This window comes from Mauremys reevesii, linkage group 3 (genome assembly GCF_016161935.1).
Source record: "Mauremys reevesii isolate NIE-2019 linkage group 3, ASM1616193v1, whole genome shotgun sequence".
In the NCBI taxonomy this organism is placed as follows: domain Eukaryota; kingdom Metazoa; phylum Chordata; order Testudines; family Geoemydidae; genus Mauremys; species Mauremys reevesii.
Genome location: NC_052625.1, coordinates 117,320,360 through 117,334,649, shown reverse-complemented (window position 1 = coordinate 117,334,649; position 14,290 = coordinate 117,320,360). Strand labels below are relative to the sequence as shown.

The window sequence follows — 14,290 nt, the reverse complement described above, 5'->3', positions numbered from 1 at the left end:
ATAACCAAATTATTCAGATTGTGGAGAGAGAAGCATAATGTATCCCCATTCCCCCACAACCTCCTGCTCACCTACACAGAAACTAAAGCTAAATTTGATATAACCATCTCTGTTTATATGCTACTACTTTGGGATCAATTAAATATATGCCTTTTTCCATCTGCCATGACTCAAATCATATTCTTTCTGCTACAAAATAAAATGCTTTTGTTCTTGGGTCTCAAGGAGAGATGGGGTGGTAAAGATATACATTGCTCTTTTTGTTCATTAAAGGAGAATTTTATTATTAAGTCATAGAACATTGGCATTGATCTTTTACCATGGTAACAATGTGCCTGGGCATTTTAATATATATAGTAGGTCAGTCAAAGATGTTCCACTGAACGGTTTCCATGAAACATTGGGGTTTTGAGTAAATACAATTTTTCAAAGTGGCTACTTTCCATGGAAAATACTAGATTCAGCTATACCACTCCGGTGTCTCATGGAAATTGTGGTTCATCATGATGCATCGCCTCCCCACATCAAGAAATGAAACTGTGGTGCATGATTGGATATGTAAGCCAACTAGGGAGCCTGGCCTAGAGAGGGGATGCAGCTTGAGGCACCACAGTAGCATTTCCAAATCTATTTTGTTTTTTGGCCAAAATATTTCAATTTTTGATTTTTCAACAGGAAAAAAACTCTTCTGATCAGCTCTAATATACAGGGCAATTTTTCATCTAAAGGAAGGCAGCATTTTACATTGTCTCTGAATTGAGTAATCCCTTCTGGCAGATGTTCAAGAGCACTCATGTTCAGTGAACAACATGTAACCGTCCTCATATGAAGGAGCACCACAGTAACTGAGGACTTTGAAAGGATAAATTTGGGAGAAATGTGGGATCCTAGAAGACCTCTTAACCCCAATTAATTTTTAATACAGATTTCTTCCCCTGCCCCCCCTCAAAAATATATAAATCTCTTTTTCTGGGACCCCACTCAAATGGCCAATGCAATGCACCTCATTTCAGCGCTTTCCTGATGTTCTAACACTAATAAACTCTGAACCTGTGTCAAATAGAAGAGGGCAGGAGGAGGAATACAATTCAGATAGGAATTTTGCACTGTGCCTCTCAAATGAAGAATAAATGAGTGAGGACCCCAGGATCTCCTGAGAGAGGATTTTGATCAGAAGGAAGCACTTGTTATTTTTATGGAAAGTAAGACATTTCTTCATGTCTTCTCTTAACTCCCACCCACCAAGTCTGATTTTCAGGCTCTCTTCGTTCCAACTGTGGTACAATGGACCCTCAACCAGAAAAGAGATCAGACTCACATCCTTCTCTTCCCTCTTTAACAGCAACTAGCTCAGCTACCCTCTGCTAAAGCAGGAGCACAAATTAAAAGAGCTCAGTAGCGTCATTTGGACGGGAAGCTAAACTCTCTGAAACCTCAAGTGCTACTACACTTCTATCCAAATTCATCTTTAATGACCACATGGAGTCAGGAACTCTTTTTTTGCATCTTTCACAGGAAAGCAGTAAATTTTGGATTGGAATGCCCCATGACATCAACCCAAGTTAAAAACCTTTCTTTCCACAGCAAAAAAAAAAAAAAAAAAAAAAAAAAAAAAAAAAAAAAAAAGAAAAAAGAAAACCCTGGAATTGAAAATTCACTCTTGCCTAAGGGTAGGTAGTTGTGTTTTCTTTAGATAATCTGAAAAATATTTTCTTCATATTCTAAAGTGTTCCCCTTATAGTGGATTTGCCATTGCTGTTTTGATCACCATAAAAAGCAAGATAGGTTTGTCAAGAGAACATTAATAATAGAAACTGATGGTAACAAAAATCAAATAAAAAAATATCTGGGGAAGTAGTTTTGTGTGTGTTTTTGGCATTCACTCAGTTCTGAAGATATTTTTTAAACACATTGCTCCTTACACAAAAATTCACAAAACACTTTATAGTGAGAAGAAGCTTAAAGAGAAATTGAGAACACTTTACAGAGCTGGGAAACAAGAACTCTTATGCAGAAAAAAGGAATATTGCCATATGGACATATAAAAGAAAAGTCAGCTGATCTCTGAAAACACTAAAAATGCAAATAAGTATATACTCTAGAGATGAGTGCATAGAATAATTAATTTCCCAAATAACAAACCTCAGCCAATAGGCAAATTCAATAAGGGGCCATACCTTTCAGGTTGCATTCATGCTATTCAAATATTTGCTTTCCCAGCCTATTTGCAGCTCGAAGGAAGAAATTTGGGTTTAGAAATATTTTTATTTTCTGGTCTAAATATTTATGAAACATGACTATCGTCCAAAGGAGTCTTGCCCATCCTCAAATATTCTTTCAGATGAGCTATTGGATAACATTTTAAAAAGTGACTTATATGACTTAAGAGCCTAGGGTTCTAATTTCAAAAGTCTATGCTAGAAAAGCTATTCCATGATAAGTAAGTTGGTTGGCAGTGTGATTTTTTACCAGTATAAACTCTGCTGTAGATGAACTTAGACTGGCGTAAAGGTACTTTATGCTGGTCTACATTGTTTTGCTTCCTGAACTGGAATAAGCTATATTGATATAGCACTTTTATTGCATATAAATGAGTCTACAATGCAGGAGGGGATTGCCACTTTAAGTATTATAGTTAAAGCAGCAATTTTTAAATTTTATTTATTTATTTATTTATTAACACTGATAAGCTTTTAGAATAGGGAAAGACAAAAGAGCATGGTTAACTATCAGTTATAGCTATGTGAAAATTTTGGGGAAAAAATTGAAATATGCAAAATGTCCGCTTTCAAATCTTGATATGAAAACTAACCGGTCACAACAATCTAATGACATAATGGTTTCACTCACCTACTGGTATTTATACATTGAACTTTTGGCCCTGATCTTGCAATTCATAGTGTGTGGACAGGCAGACTGTACCCACATAGCACATCATTACTAGGAGAGTTCTATAGTATGTTTACAGTCTCCTAGTATCCTTCTGTCCCACTCCCCAAAAAAGCATATAATTTCACTGACTCATTTAGAGAATTCTGACTAAGTTGGTTGTCAAGGAGCTTTATTTATCTGTATAATTAGGCTAGTTTCTCCTAATTTGCAGTGGAAAGTTCTGATGTTTCTTGCTTCACTACTGTGAAAAAGCAACACATCTAGGAAACAGGGAGGGTGGAAATCCCTATACAATATCTTTTCTTCTTCTCCAGATGAATCACTGCCTAGAATTTGGGGTTCTACAAACTGGGAAATCACATGATTATCACACCCCGAAGACTAACATGAAACAGAAAGGTACTGCCATTTTCCTCTATTTGATGTCTAAAAGTTCTATTTTGTAATATACTAGGGGGAATGTGATTTCATTTTTAGAAAAACAGAGTTAATGTGAGTTTGTGTCTGCATAAGAACAATAGGATCAGGCCCTTGCATTCATGTATCTGCCTAGGTATATATGTAGCCTCCATCACCACGGTATACCTGAGTGCTTCTGTGTGTTTCAGAAATCTCAAGTTTCTTCTGTTTTTATGTATATCAACATCTGTTACACCAATAAAAGTCCACTAAATAATATTCAGCCAGTGTCCCGCATCTACTGCCATGTCAGTGCTTTACTTGCACAGATATTTCTAATTTAATTTATTATTAAGCTCCTTCTTTTTGATTAAACTAAGATTGCTTTAAAATTCACTCACCTTTTTTTTTGGTCACAGGGTGAATTTCAGCTAAAACAAAGGAAGAATGTTAAGTTAAAAAACAAAGTTTGAACAAGCCTGAACTGCGAAATATAAAATAAACCCTGATCTAAGACCTATTGATTTCAATGGCCTTTGGTCATATCCTAAATTCCAAAGATTGAGAATAATTTCCATATTAATTTGTACATAATATCACTAATCTGTATATTGGAAAATTAACTTTAAATTAGCCTTATGTAAACTGTTATTCCATTCTACAGTTCCAAAATGCTGTAGAGTAATAACATTGCTAGTAGTAAGTTTTGACTACTGCCATAGGCCTTGTGCTAAAACTTCTGTGCTTTTAATTTGGAGTCATCTCTAATAAAATGTTATTCTAATTTTTGGGGCATTTTCTCCCCCATCCCAAAGATTCAAAAAGACTATCAGTCCCATTTTGCTTCCATCAATAAAGATCCTCATAGAAACAGACTGTGACACCGGGCTTGGACTGCAGAGGCAAAAGCATACAAGATGTGATGAATAAAACTCTCCTATTATAACAAGAAATTTTAATAAAAGAAGCATACAGAAAACGAAACATACAGTTGTCAAATAAATTGATTTGTCTATAAATGTTTTACTAACCCTGAAACATAAATCAACATTATCAACTATAACCATTGATTTAGAAAAATGACAGCTAAAACATATTATGTCTGTTAGAAACCATTATTAGATTTTTGAATAGTTTTCATGGAAACGCTGAGAAATTTTATCATGCACTGAGTACACATTGTTACACATTGCAAAGCTCTTTACAGAATACTTTTTCACCATGTCCCCTGATAGTTACATTTTTTTTCTGCACAGTATAAAATGTTCAGTCTTTTCCAGTGACTAAATATAAATATCAGTGATAATGCTGGGGATGAAGAAATTAATTTTGGTAAAGAATGTACTATGATAAGCATTTTCATCCTTTCTAGTGGCTACTGACACCAATATTAGCCCTGTTACATGTACCACCTTCATTGTCATTATTTGTATCCCTATTATCTTTGCTTGCAATTTGCATCCGTGTCAAGGTTATCTTTGCTTTCTTCAGGCTCATAATTATCATTATTCTTCCTTTCTTCTTCTTTCCTTATCATTACTGTGATGTCCTTACTATTCCCTTGAACATTTTCTCAGTAAATAACTTTACTGTGGTATCAACTAAATTTTAGTGTGTTTGCAATTATGGTCCTTCCAAGATAGTGAGAATTTTGTGCAGACTGTTAGTGCACACAAAATATGCTCTGGCTGATAGACCTGAGAACTGAAAAATATTCAAGGAGCTCACTGACGAGATATGTGGGTTTGTGGGTGATATCAAGCTGAGAGGAGCTGCAAGTGCTTTGTAGAATAGATATAAAATTCAAAAGGATCTGGAGAAACTGAAAAAATGGTCTAAACTAAATAAGATGAAATTCAATAATGACAAATGCAAAGTGCTCCACTTAGGAAGGAACAATCAATTGCACACATACAAAATGGGACGTAAATAGGAAGGAGTACTCCAGAAAGGGATCTGGGTTATAGTGGATCACAAATTTGTAAGTGTAACACTATTGCAAAAAAAAAGCAAACATCATTCTGGGATGTATCAGCAGAAGTGGTGTAAGCAAGTCACAAGAAGTAATTTTTCCACTCTACTCCAGTTGAAGCCTTATCAGCATGGAGTATTGTGTCCAGTTCTGGACACCACATTTCAGAAAAGATGTGGACAAATTGGAGAAAATCCAGAGGAGAGCAACAAAAATGATTAAAGGTTTAGAAAACAGGACCTATGAGGAAAGATTGAAAAAAAAAGTGTTTGTTTAGTCTGGAGAAGAGAAGACTGAGGGGGGACATGTGTGTGCTAGGCAGTGTTTTATTTTGGTAGAGTTTGGGGAATTGGTTTCTAAATGTACATGCTATTATGTGTTTATGTGAGAGAAAGCAGGTCAAAGAAGCACATCTTGCACTTGCAGCAGATGGCGAGTAGGTTTCTGATGGTCCTTAGTTCCTGGGGGAGTTCATTCCATAGTCTCAGACCAGCCCCCAAGAATATTTTGTCTCCTGTTCAGATGAGCTTTATAGCTATGATAGAAAGTTCCATTATACCCAAGGAGCAGAGTTGTCTGCCATTGTCTTCATCCCAGAGCTTTCTGGCAAATCTTTCAGAAATGCTGGGCCCAGGTCATTGAGCACCTTGAAGATAAGGATCAAAACCTTTAACTTGACTCCACATTACATGAGAAGCCAGTGTAGACTGCAGAGACAGGTACAATGTACTGTTGGTAGACTATGTTGCTGAGGAGATGTGCTGCAGCATTCTGCACTGGTTGGAGTTTAAGGGCTTGTGGCTTTGGGCCCAGATATATTATATTGCCGTAGTCCACATGGGAAGTGACAAAGGGGTACATAACAAAGGTCAGGTCAACATCCACCTGGGAAAAAGTCTCCTACTCAGCTGGAGATGGTAGAAAATATTGTTTGTGGATGCTGCTAGCTGAAAGCTTAGTGTCAGTGAGCAATTCAGGAGCACTCCTAAACTATGGGCTGAATTAATTAATTGTGAATATGCCCCCTTCAGCCAAAGCAGACTGCATGATGGGGTGCAAATGCTTCACAATGCTTTTCTGTACCCACCAGCATTACCTCTGTCTTGCTAGGGTTCAGCTTCAATCAGCTGTTCTTCATCAAAGGTGACGGTGATAGTGCTATAGTCATATCAGTTGAAGGATAAGTAGTGCTGTGCGTCAGTGGCCTAATTGCTTCAACTGAAATCAATGGAATACTTCCCACTGGTTTCAATGGGAACTGAGTTGGTCCAATGATGAAAAATCCCACCCATAAATCATAGGTAACAGGAGAGCAAGTTTTCCCACACTGCCTACCAGTTTGCCACAATTTTGACATGAAGGAATGTCTCACAAGGATGAGTAGATGGTCCTGTTCTCCATGCCCATTCAGTTCTTGACCTCTCTGCTGAGACTGCCAAAAAAGGTGCTATTAAGGGCTTAATACAACTCGAGGTAATTCGGAGAAAGCTGGATTGAGCCCTTAATGTGGCAGTGATGGTTTCTGTGATATGGACATTTATCTATTGGATCTGATAGATATTAAACTGTTATCATGTAGATCACTGAAATGTCAACAGGTGGTAACGACTTTTGTTATTATTGCCAAACTGTGCTCAGTTTGAACAGTAAACTAGAAATGAGGGGCTCTATATCCTATTAACAATATCCTGGGTCTTCCAGTATATTTTCCTTTTGAGTTAACAGGAGCTGAACTTAAGTTTTGTGTTTCTGCATGGCAATATTTAGAAAGATTTGTATCACAATTCTACTTGCTTCATCTTTGTTTTCTATAAAAATCCAATGGTAATTATGTAACTTATTGTCAGAAGTATACAGATAGTCCCTACTTCAAGCTTTTACTATAAACCTGGGCAAGAGGTGAATACTTTTATATTCCACAGCTGCTTCCTAAGGTGTCTATTGTTTCCAGGCATGTATGTAACACAAATTGACATAATATAAGTCAATAGGTAGATAATACATATAAAATAATACTGTAATCGTGCTGTTGGTTTTTTATGAATATTTTTAGCTGCACAGCATAATGAAACAATTAAGACTTCTCCTAAACACACTGCACAGCAACAAACAACACTTCAAACCTTATTATAATTTGACACTCCTAACAATTTCAATTTACATACAGCATACACAGTTAGTAGAATAACAAAAGCAATTAGTGACAGAACCAGTGGTATAGAGATAGTAGCTTCATACTAATTTAATAATTTAATAATAAAAGTATCTAAAAACATATAATACATCAAAGCATGTGTTATTTATAACAATGAAAGCCAACCTTTTTTTTTCAACGGAGGTTCCACTTCACCTAAACCAAGATGGAAAAAACACAACAATCAGAGAACTTGCAGCAATGCCACTATTTTTTTCCATGCTAGTTTATTTTCATTTTTAAAAGCATTCAAAGTTTATGCCAAACATGTTGAGTAACAAGAACTCTATTCTGAGATTTTAGACTTACACCCACACTTCTGTTTCCATGTAGGCTTTCTAAGAGGAAGAACAGATATGTTAAATGTATTTTAAGCACCAAAAAAGTTCTAGAACTTATAGTTAAACATGTGACCAGATACTGGCATGTGAGCAGGGCTGCCCAGAGGGGGGTGCAAGTGGTGCAATTTGCCACAGGCTCTGGACCCCATAGGGGCCCCCACGAGAATATAGTATTCTATAGTACTGCAACTTTTTTTTATGGAAGGGGCCCCTGAAATTGCTTTGCCCCAGACCCCCTGAATCCTCTGGGTGGCCCTGCATGTGAGTGGAATTTGTTTAGTTATAAACCTGAATCCATATTTTAAAAATGGGCACAGGGATTCCATTTTCATTGGCTACAAAGAAAGCATTCCAAATGACACTTCTTGCAAAGTTCAGAACAAAAGAAACCTAATAATGCTTTCAGCGATGTCAATGGCAAAAGTCCCATTGACTTCAGTGGGAGCAGGAACAGTCAGTTGCCAAAGTCTGATGCTGTGCCTCCACTTCTGACATGGCTTTAAGCATTACAAAGAAACAGACCCATATACTAGACTCTTAGGGCCTAATACTGTAAGATGCTGAGTCCCTCCTGTGATTCTTGGGAGGTGCTGACTGTTCTCCATTCTGAGTACAGTCAATGGAGTTGGGGTTGCTGAGGACCTCCCAGGAGGCATTCAGAACCTAGAAAATTAAATCATTTAAATTGCAATTTAGGAATTGTATAAGCTAGCTCATTTTATGATCCTTTCAAACCCTCATGTAGGTTTATCCACTCTGCCTCCATCCATTCTCGTACTCAAAAATGTTCCTCATTGCATGGCTTTTGACCACCAGCACAATTTCAAAAATCTAGACAAGGAAACCACATTGCACCTTTTTTATTTCTCAACAACACGAAGAACTGGCCTTACAGTGGTTGTAAATCACATCTTAGAATAGGGTCCCCAAGTCATAAAGCTACATATAATAGCATATCTGTTAGTAGTTGTACACAAAAGCCCATGCAGACATCTTGCAGTGGCAGAAATTAGGTGATACTTCTAGTATATGAATACAGTAGGTGAAAGATTCAGTTTAAGTTCCTGTTGGGTTTTAATCATTTTTGTTATGATGGAATGCTACACAAAGCAATAGGAATATGGTCTGGCACTGCTATGATCATCATGCCTAACTGCATATACCCACACAGGATGATAAACATAACATAAGGTATTTGTGCATCTATTACCACACCACATGCTACTGAACTGATTATCTATTAACAAAAAGATGGTTCTTTCAAAAACTATAAAAATAGATTAACTGTTGGCTGTTTGGTTTAACGTATCTGACAGCTCCATGAGATGATGCATATTAATAGCCGTTCCAAGGCCATACTGTTAAATTATTGATGTTTGTTATCCAAACTTCCCTTCAGTCCAGTTACTGTGTTTTTCCACCAGTACTACCCGCTACTGTTCAAATAGCAAATAAAAGTGTTGTCTTAGATTTTTCAAGTTTTGACTGTACATTTAATTATTTCATTTTCTATATCCTTCCATTCTTATAGGGTAGAGAGAAACAATGTAGAATAGCTGCCGCCATTCTCTAAACATCAACTCAGCCTAAATTAGCCCTCTTTACTTGGAAACGCCACTAGTAACATTTAATTCTGACATATTTTCTGTAATTGCCTCTGAAATGGAAGATGAAAGCTAACAAAAACATCAGTTTTCTAACTCCAGTAGCCAGCTGATTCATTATTAGCAAAGGTGTTCACTTCTATTCGCTTTCCCTGACTTCTTTGACTGTGAGGTTAAAAATTAAGTAAGTCAATATAATGCATGTAAAACATGAGTTAGTGCAGTTAGACAAGTCTGTATATCGCAAATACCTTCATCACTGTCATCATCATCAGTCGATACGATGTCAGACAGTAAAGAAATCAAACCATAAAGCCAATCAGTGGATTCTTCCACGGTCTGATGTATGATTCTCAGTGGCTCCTTGCTGAGCTTGTTAACAGAGCTTCCTGAGTGCATAGGTTAAAAAAGAAAACATTTGAAAAGATATTTTTTCTGGAGGTTAAGGTTATTCTGCTTTATTTCTTCACATACAGTACTAATTATGCCAATTTATTCACCAAAAACAAAGCTTGTATAATTTAATTTTGTATTGCTCAAGAGCTTAAAGCATAGCTCTCTTTCCTCTGAAGAATTATCTTCTAAACACTTTTAGACCAATACTTGCAATTATCGGAGTGGCTCAGGGCCAGGAGGACAACTCAACTTTCATATGCCCTTCTGGTGCTTGTGTGGATTAAATTAAATTTAGATCTGGATCTACCAAATGTTTGCCCCGCAGACTGTATCTTCTAATGCCTCACCCCAACAAAGACATCCCCTCCATACCATACAAGATTTTTGTCTCCTTCTCATTCCCAAGTCCATAACCTGCCTCTACAGTGTGGAAATTCATCACTAATTAGCAGTCTGCTGATCAACAGCAATCAGTTGTGTGCTGTGCTTCCACCTGTTACTCTGCCTGACTCAATGCTCCATCTGTCTCCACTTCTTCCTCCATACATCACCACAAGGATCCTGCACTACTATCCCAGGAAATTGCTGTGCCTTCATGGCAGTGCAGGCTGGTTGCATCATTCTTGTGGAGTACACAGAGAGGACTTAAAGGAGAAAGGATGTACATAACTGGGATGAAAAAAATGGAGATCACAATGAAGAGGAGAGTGAAAGCCCCAAATGCCTCTGGCACATACATACATACACACACACACACACACACACTCTTAATGTCACTTTATGAAGATGTAAAGTACTCCCCCTTGCCATATGAACTAGTATGCAGGGAATCACACATGGATAATAAGAATATTTTTAAAATGTTCATCCAATTAAGCTTTCACCAGCTTTCTTTTTCTTTACCCACAATTGTCCTTTTGATCTATTTCAGGAGAGCTTTTCAACCTCTTATAGATCATTCCACCTTCTCAGTCTCTCCAGCAAACCTGCATTACCCTAAGATCTATATCAAAGTATTGTTTAAGAAAGAGAAAGAAATAAGTGTTTTATGCTAAAACATACTTTTCCATTAGAATTGTAGCCACAGTCCAGTTAAGATTAACAGAAATCCAGTCCAAGCTATTGTCCTCTTTACTTCAAATTAACTGATAGACTGAAAGATTCCCCTTATCTGCCTGGCACTAGTGGAGACTATGTAATATATTTTACCTAAGACAGTCCAAGTTAAATCATGAACAGGATTGTTATGCACATTTAAAATGGATTTGTATAATAGGATCCTGCTCCTATTGAGTTCAACAGAAGTATTGCAATTGACTCCTATTGTAAAAAAACTAGGCACCATAGCCTTGGTTCCCACCACCTGTTTTTTTAACAGAATTATAATTTTATTATGTAAGTATTTTGATAAGTCAAATTTAATTTAATACAACTCTGTTTACCACCGTTTCTAATTACAGTGTCTGTGTTTTTCAAGCATAAACCTTACCAGCAATCAGAAGCAGACTTACATGAAAATTTCAGTTACAAAGATAGGCAAAGTGCAGGCTTTAAGCAACCTCATTCCTGGCAACAATCTGAACAATGTTCTATAAGTGCTACAAAGAAAATGTAAGAGGAAAATAATTATTTTCTGCATAAATAAAATGGCTTTTTCCCCTTATTATATTTATCTTATTACCAATGAATTAATCTAAAAACATGCTATACCACATAAAAGACCAGGGCAGATTTCTATAATTTTGAGTTTGCCTGTGAACAATGTGTAAAAAAGGCTCTTTGGTTTGAGCAGTATTTAGATGAAGTATATTTGGAGATATATCTACGTTACATTATATCACTCATATCATACTATAAATTCAACATGTCACATTGGCATGGTATCATTGCACAGAAATGTGAAACATTTTTTCACGTTTGCCCTATACTGATTTATACCCTGGGGCAATATAAAAGATTTAAGACAGAATTTTAGGGGTATAAAGTACCACAGTATTTACTTTGCTTACAAAAATTTCTTGCAACTGCCCCATCCAACAAGGTCCAGAGTTTTTTCAAATGAATCATCACAAACATCCCTCTCAATAGTTTAACACTTCTACTAGACAATCAAAAAATAAACACCAACCTGCCTCCAAATAAAGTAGCCACTGAAATGTAATTCAATTTCTGGGGCTTATTGTCATTTACATTGAGACTACTTTGTACCAGTCTGGCTGTATACAAGAGACTTCAAGTGAGTAAACAATTTACACTGCCAGAGTGGTGTAAAGAGGATAGAGCATAACTGAGATCAGGTCCTGGTCTTTAATTTAGCACATTTTCATAGAAAACATTTGTATAATGTTGGATTAAAAATTTTAAGTGACCAAAGGCAAAATTCCCCATTCTCATCTCCACTATGAGGCACATATTGCAAATCCTCCTTACATTAAGTGTGCAAAAAAAATCAATTTGGGGGTGCAAAGATGTTCCTTTGGTGACATTTGCAAAAACCTGAAATTGAGGCTGGGGGGGGGGGGGGAACCACTGCAAGGTTCTCTGATATCCCTTGCAGTGTGATGCACTTTACACAATTGTGCCAACTAGCCTCCTCTACACCTTTTGTTATGCTCTCTGTAATTTAAAAAAACAGTTTTAGAAGTAATTATGCATCTTAATATGCTTAAAATCCTATGCCAGATATGCATGAAGTGTAAAGAAATTACTGATCAAATCCTTGCTCTCAGCTTTCCCGAGAACTTTGCCAATATCAGGCTGGTGTTTTCCTATTAGAATAAAATACATATGAAATAAGGAAAGGAAGAGCAATCCAGGGTGAATTAAACAGAGCGGGAGATGCTGTTTGCCTCAAGAACATGCAAAGAATTATGTCTGTTTTCAGTGGATTAGTGTGTTCCTTGCATTCCGGAGCGTGACTGACAAAATGCAAGCTCGAAAAACAGCTTAAGCTTGTTATTTTGATATTATTTAGACCAGTCTATCTTTTTAGGTCTAGCGAGAGAGAATATGTTGATAGTTTATTAGAATACATCTGAAACCAAGTACACTCAAACCATCCCCTGCATATCACTTGGAGACTTTTCTTTCTTTGGCCACACACAGAATATACTCGTGCTTTAAACCTATGCTTCACAGCACACTACATAATACATAATGTCCAGTGACCTCAATGGGAACTGCTAGGTGCTCAGCACTTTTGAAAAACCAGGCCAAGTATTTAAATGGCTAACTGGGGCTTTAGAAGCTTAACTTCAGGCATCCAGTTTAAAAAAAAACCAAAAAACTGGCCAATATCATTAGGCAGCTTGAACATTTTTCCATTCTATTTCACATGGTCACATTCTTGGTTATCTCAGATAGGGACCAAACCATGGGCCTCTCTTATCCCCTAAAGGAAGCCAATTTAATAGCTGAGTGGGTGGCAGAGTGATTTTGAAGGTGTCATCCTCTAGATTCAGGTCAGTTGCTAGACTTACCATGATTTGAGTACTGAGAATAGCCAGTGTGAGTGCCCTGAATTTAATCTACATGGTGTCTTTACAGGATTGGAAGGTTGCTCAGGGAGAGGCATACTTTGAAATGTGGCATTTTGTTGAGCTGATGAACACTTTACAAACTGAGCCAAAAAAATCTAACATTTTTCTCTACGACAATTTAATATTGGAACAACTTATTTCCAACTGTTTTGCTGAGCGGAAAATAAAACCCTGTACTGTACTGAACTTTGTCCGAAAAGTATATGCAATTAATTGTGTAGAGGCTTGTTTTTATTGATATCTGCTGCTATTTTAATAAGTAAAACACACACACACACACATGCCTTAGTGACTTTTGTTTTACATTCAATTATATTTTAGTCCTTGTCCTGTTAGGTCCTGATCCTGCAACACTTACACCTTTGAGTAACTTTACACATAAGAGTAATCAGAACTCAATATGACTATTCACATGTGCAAATTAGTCTCATACCTTAGTGGCTGTAAGATTGGGACCTCAAATAGAAGCAAACCACAGCATTTGTCCATGTATTGTTTGCTACTGTATAAAGGCTCTTTCAATTCATTGAAAACTTAGTACTGCTGGTACCTACATCTCCATTGCTATGAGAATAATAGCCTATTTCACCTATCTTCTCTCAATCTGATCCTAATCAGGCAGTTCCTCACTTGCAAAATTGTTTTGCAGATGTTTAAAGCTGGATGACTTCCAGATGACTGAAGCTAAATCCCAGTCAAATGGGAGGATTTTATACATTACTTAGCAGTAAAACCTTATCTAACCAAAACCCAGCTGAATTCTCTAGGAGGGTCTTTCATACCCGTTTTATACATCTACAAGAAATTTGGGAATTTGCTTGGATTTTCTTTGATAAACACATTTCAAATGTGGTTAAAATAGCTTATTTTATCCTCTAAGAAGTGTTGCAAAGATTAAATCCTGCTGAGTCCCCCATAGATTTGGAAACTGGTTTTCATGCTTATTGCATCCA

The 14,290-nt window shown here is 36.8% G+C and overlaps 1 protein-coding gene and 1 long non-coding RNA gene across 2 annotated transcripts in view; one reads left to right on the top strand and one right to left on the bottom strand.

Annotated features, from left to right (window-relative positions):
* TRDN (triadin) overlaps nucleotides 1–14,290 on the bottom strand; it is a 292,575-nt gene that overhangs the window by 223,739 nt on the left and 54,546 nt on the right. The window contains exons 3-5 of the mRNA XM_039528738.1: nucleotides 9,654–9,791; nucleotides 7,584–7,613; nucleotides 3,693–3,722 (exon numbers count right to left, since the gene is read on the bottom strand). Of these exons, the coding sequence (XP_039384672.1) occupies nucleotides 3,693–3,722; nucleotides 7,584–7,613; nucleotides 9,654–9,791 (198 nt within the window). The remainder of the gene's footprint in view (nucleotides 1–3,692; nucleotides 3,723–7,583; nucleotides 7,614–9,653; nucleotides 9,792–14,290) is intronic.
* On the top strand, nucleotides 3,206–13,518 carry LOC120400282. The gene is made up of 3 exons (XR_005595677.1): nucleotides 3,206–3,291; nucleotides 11,259–11,409; nucleotides 13,345–13,518. It is a non-coding gene; the product is annotated as an uncharacterized LOC120400282 (long non-coding RNA).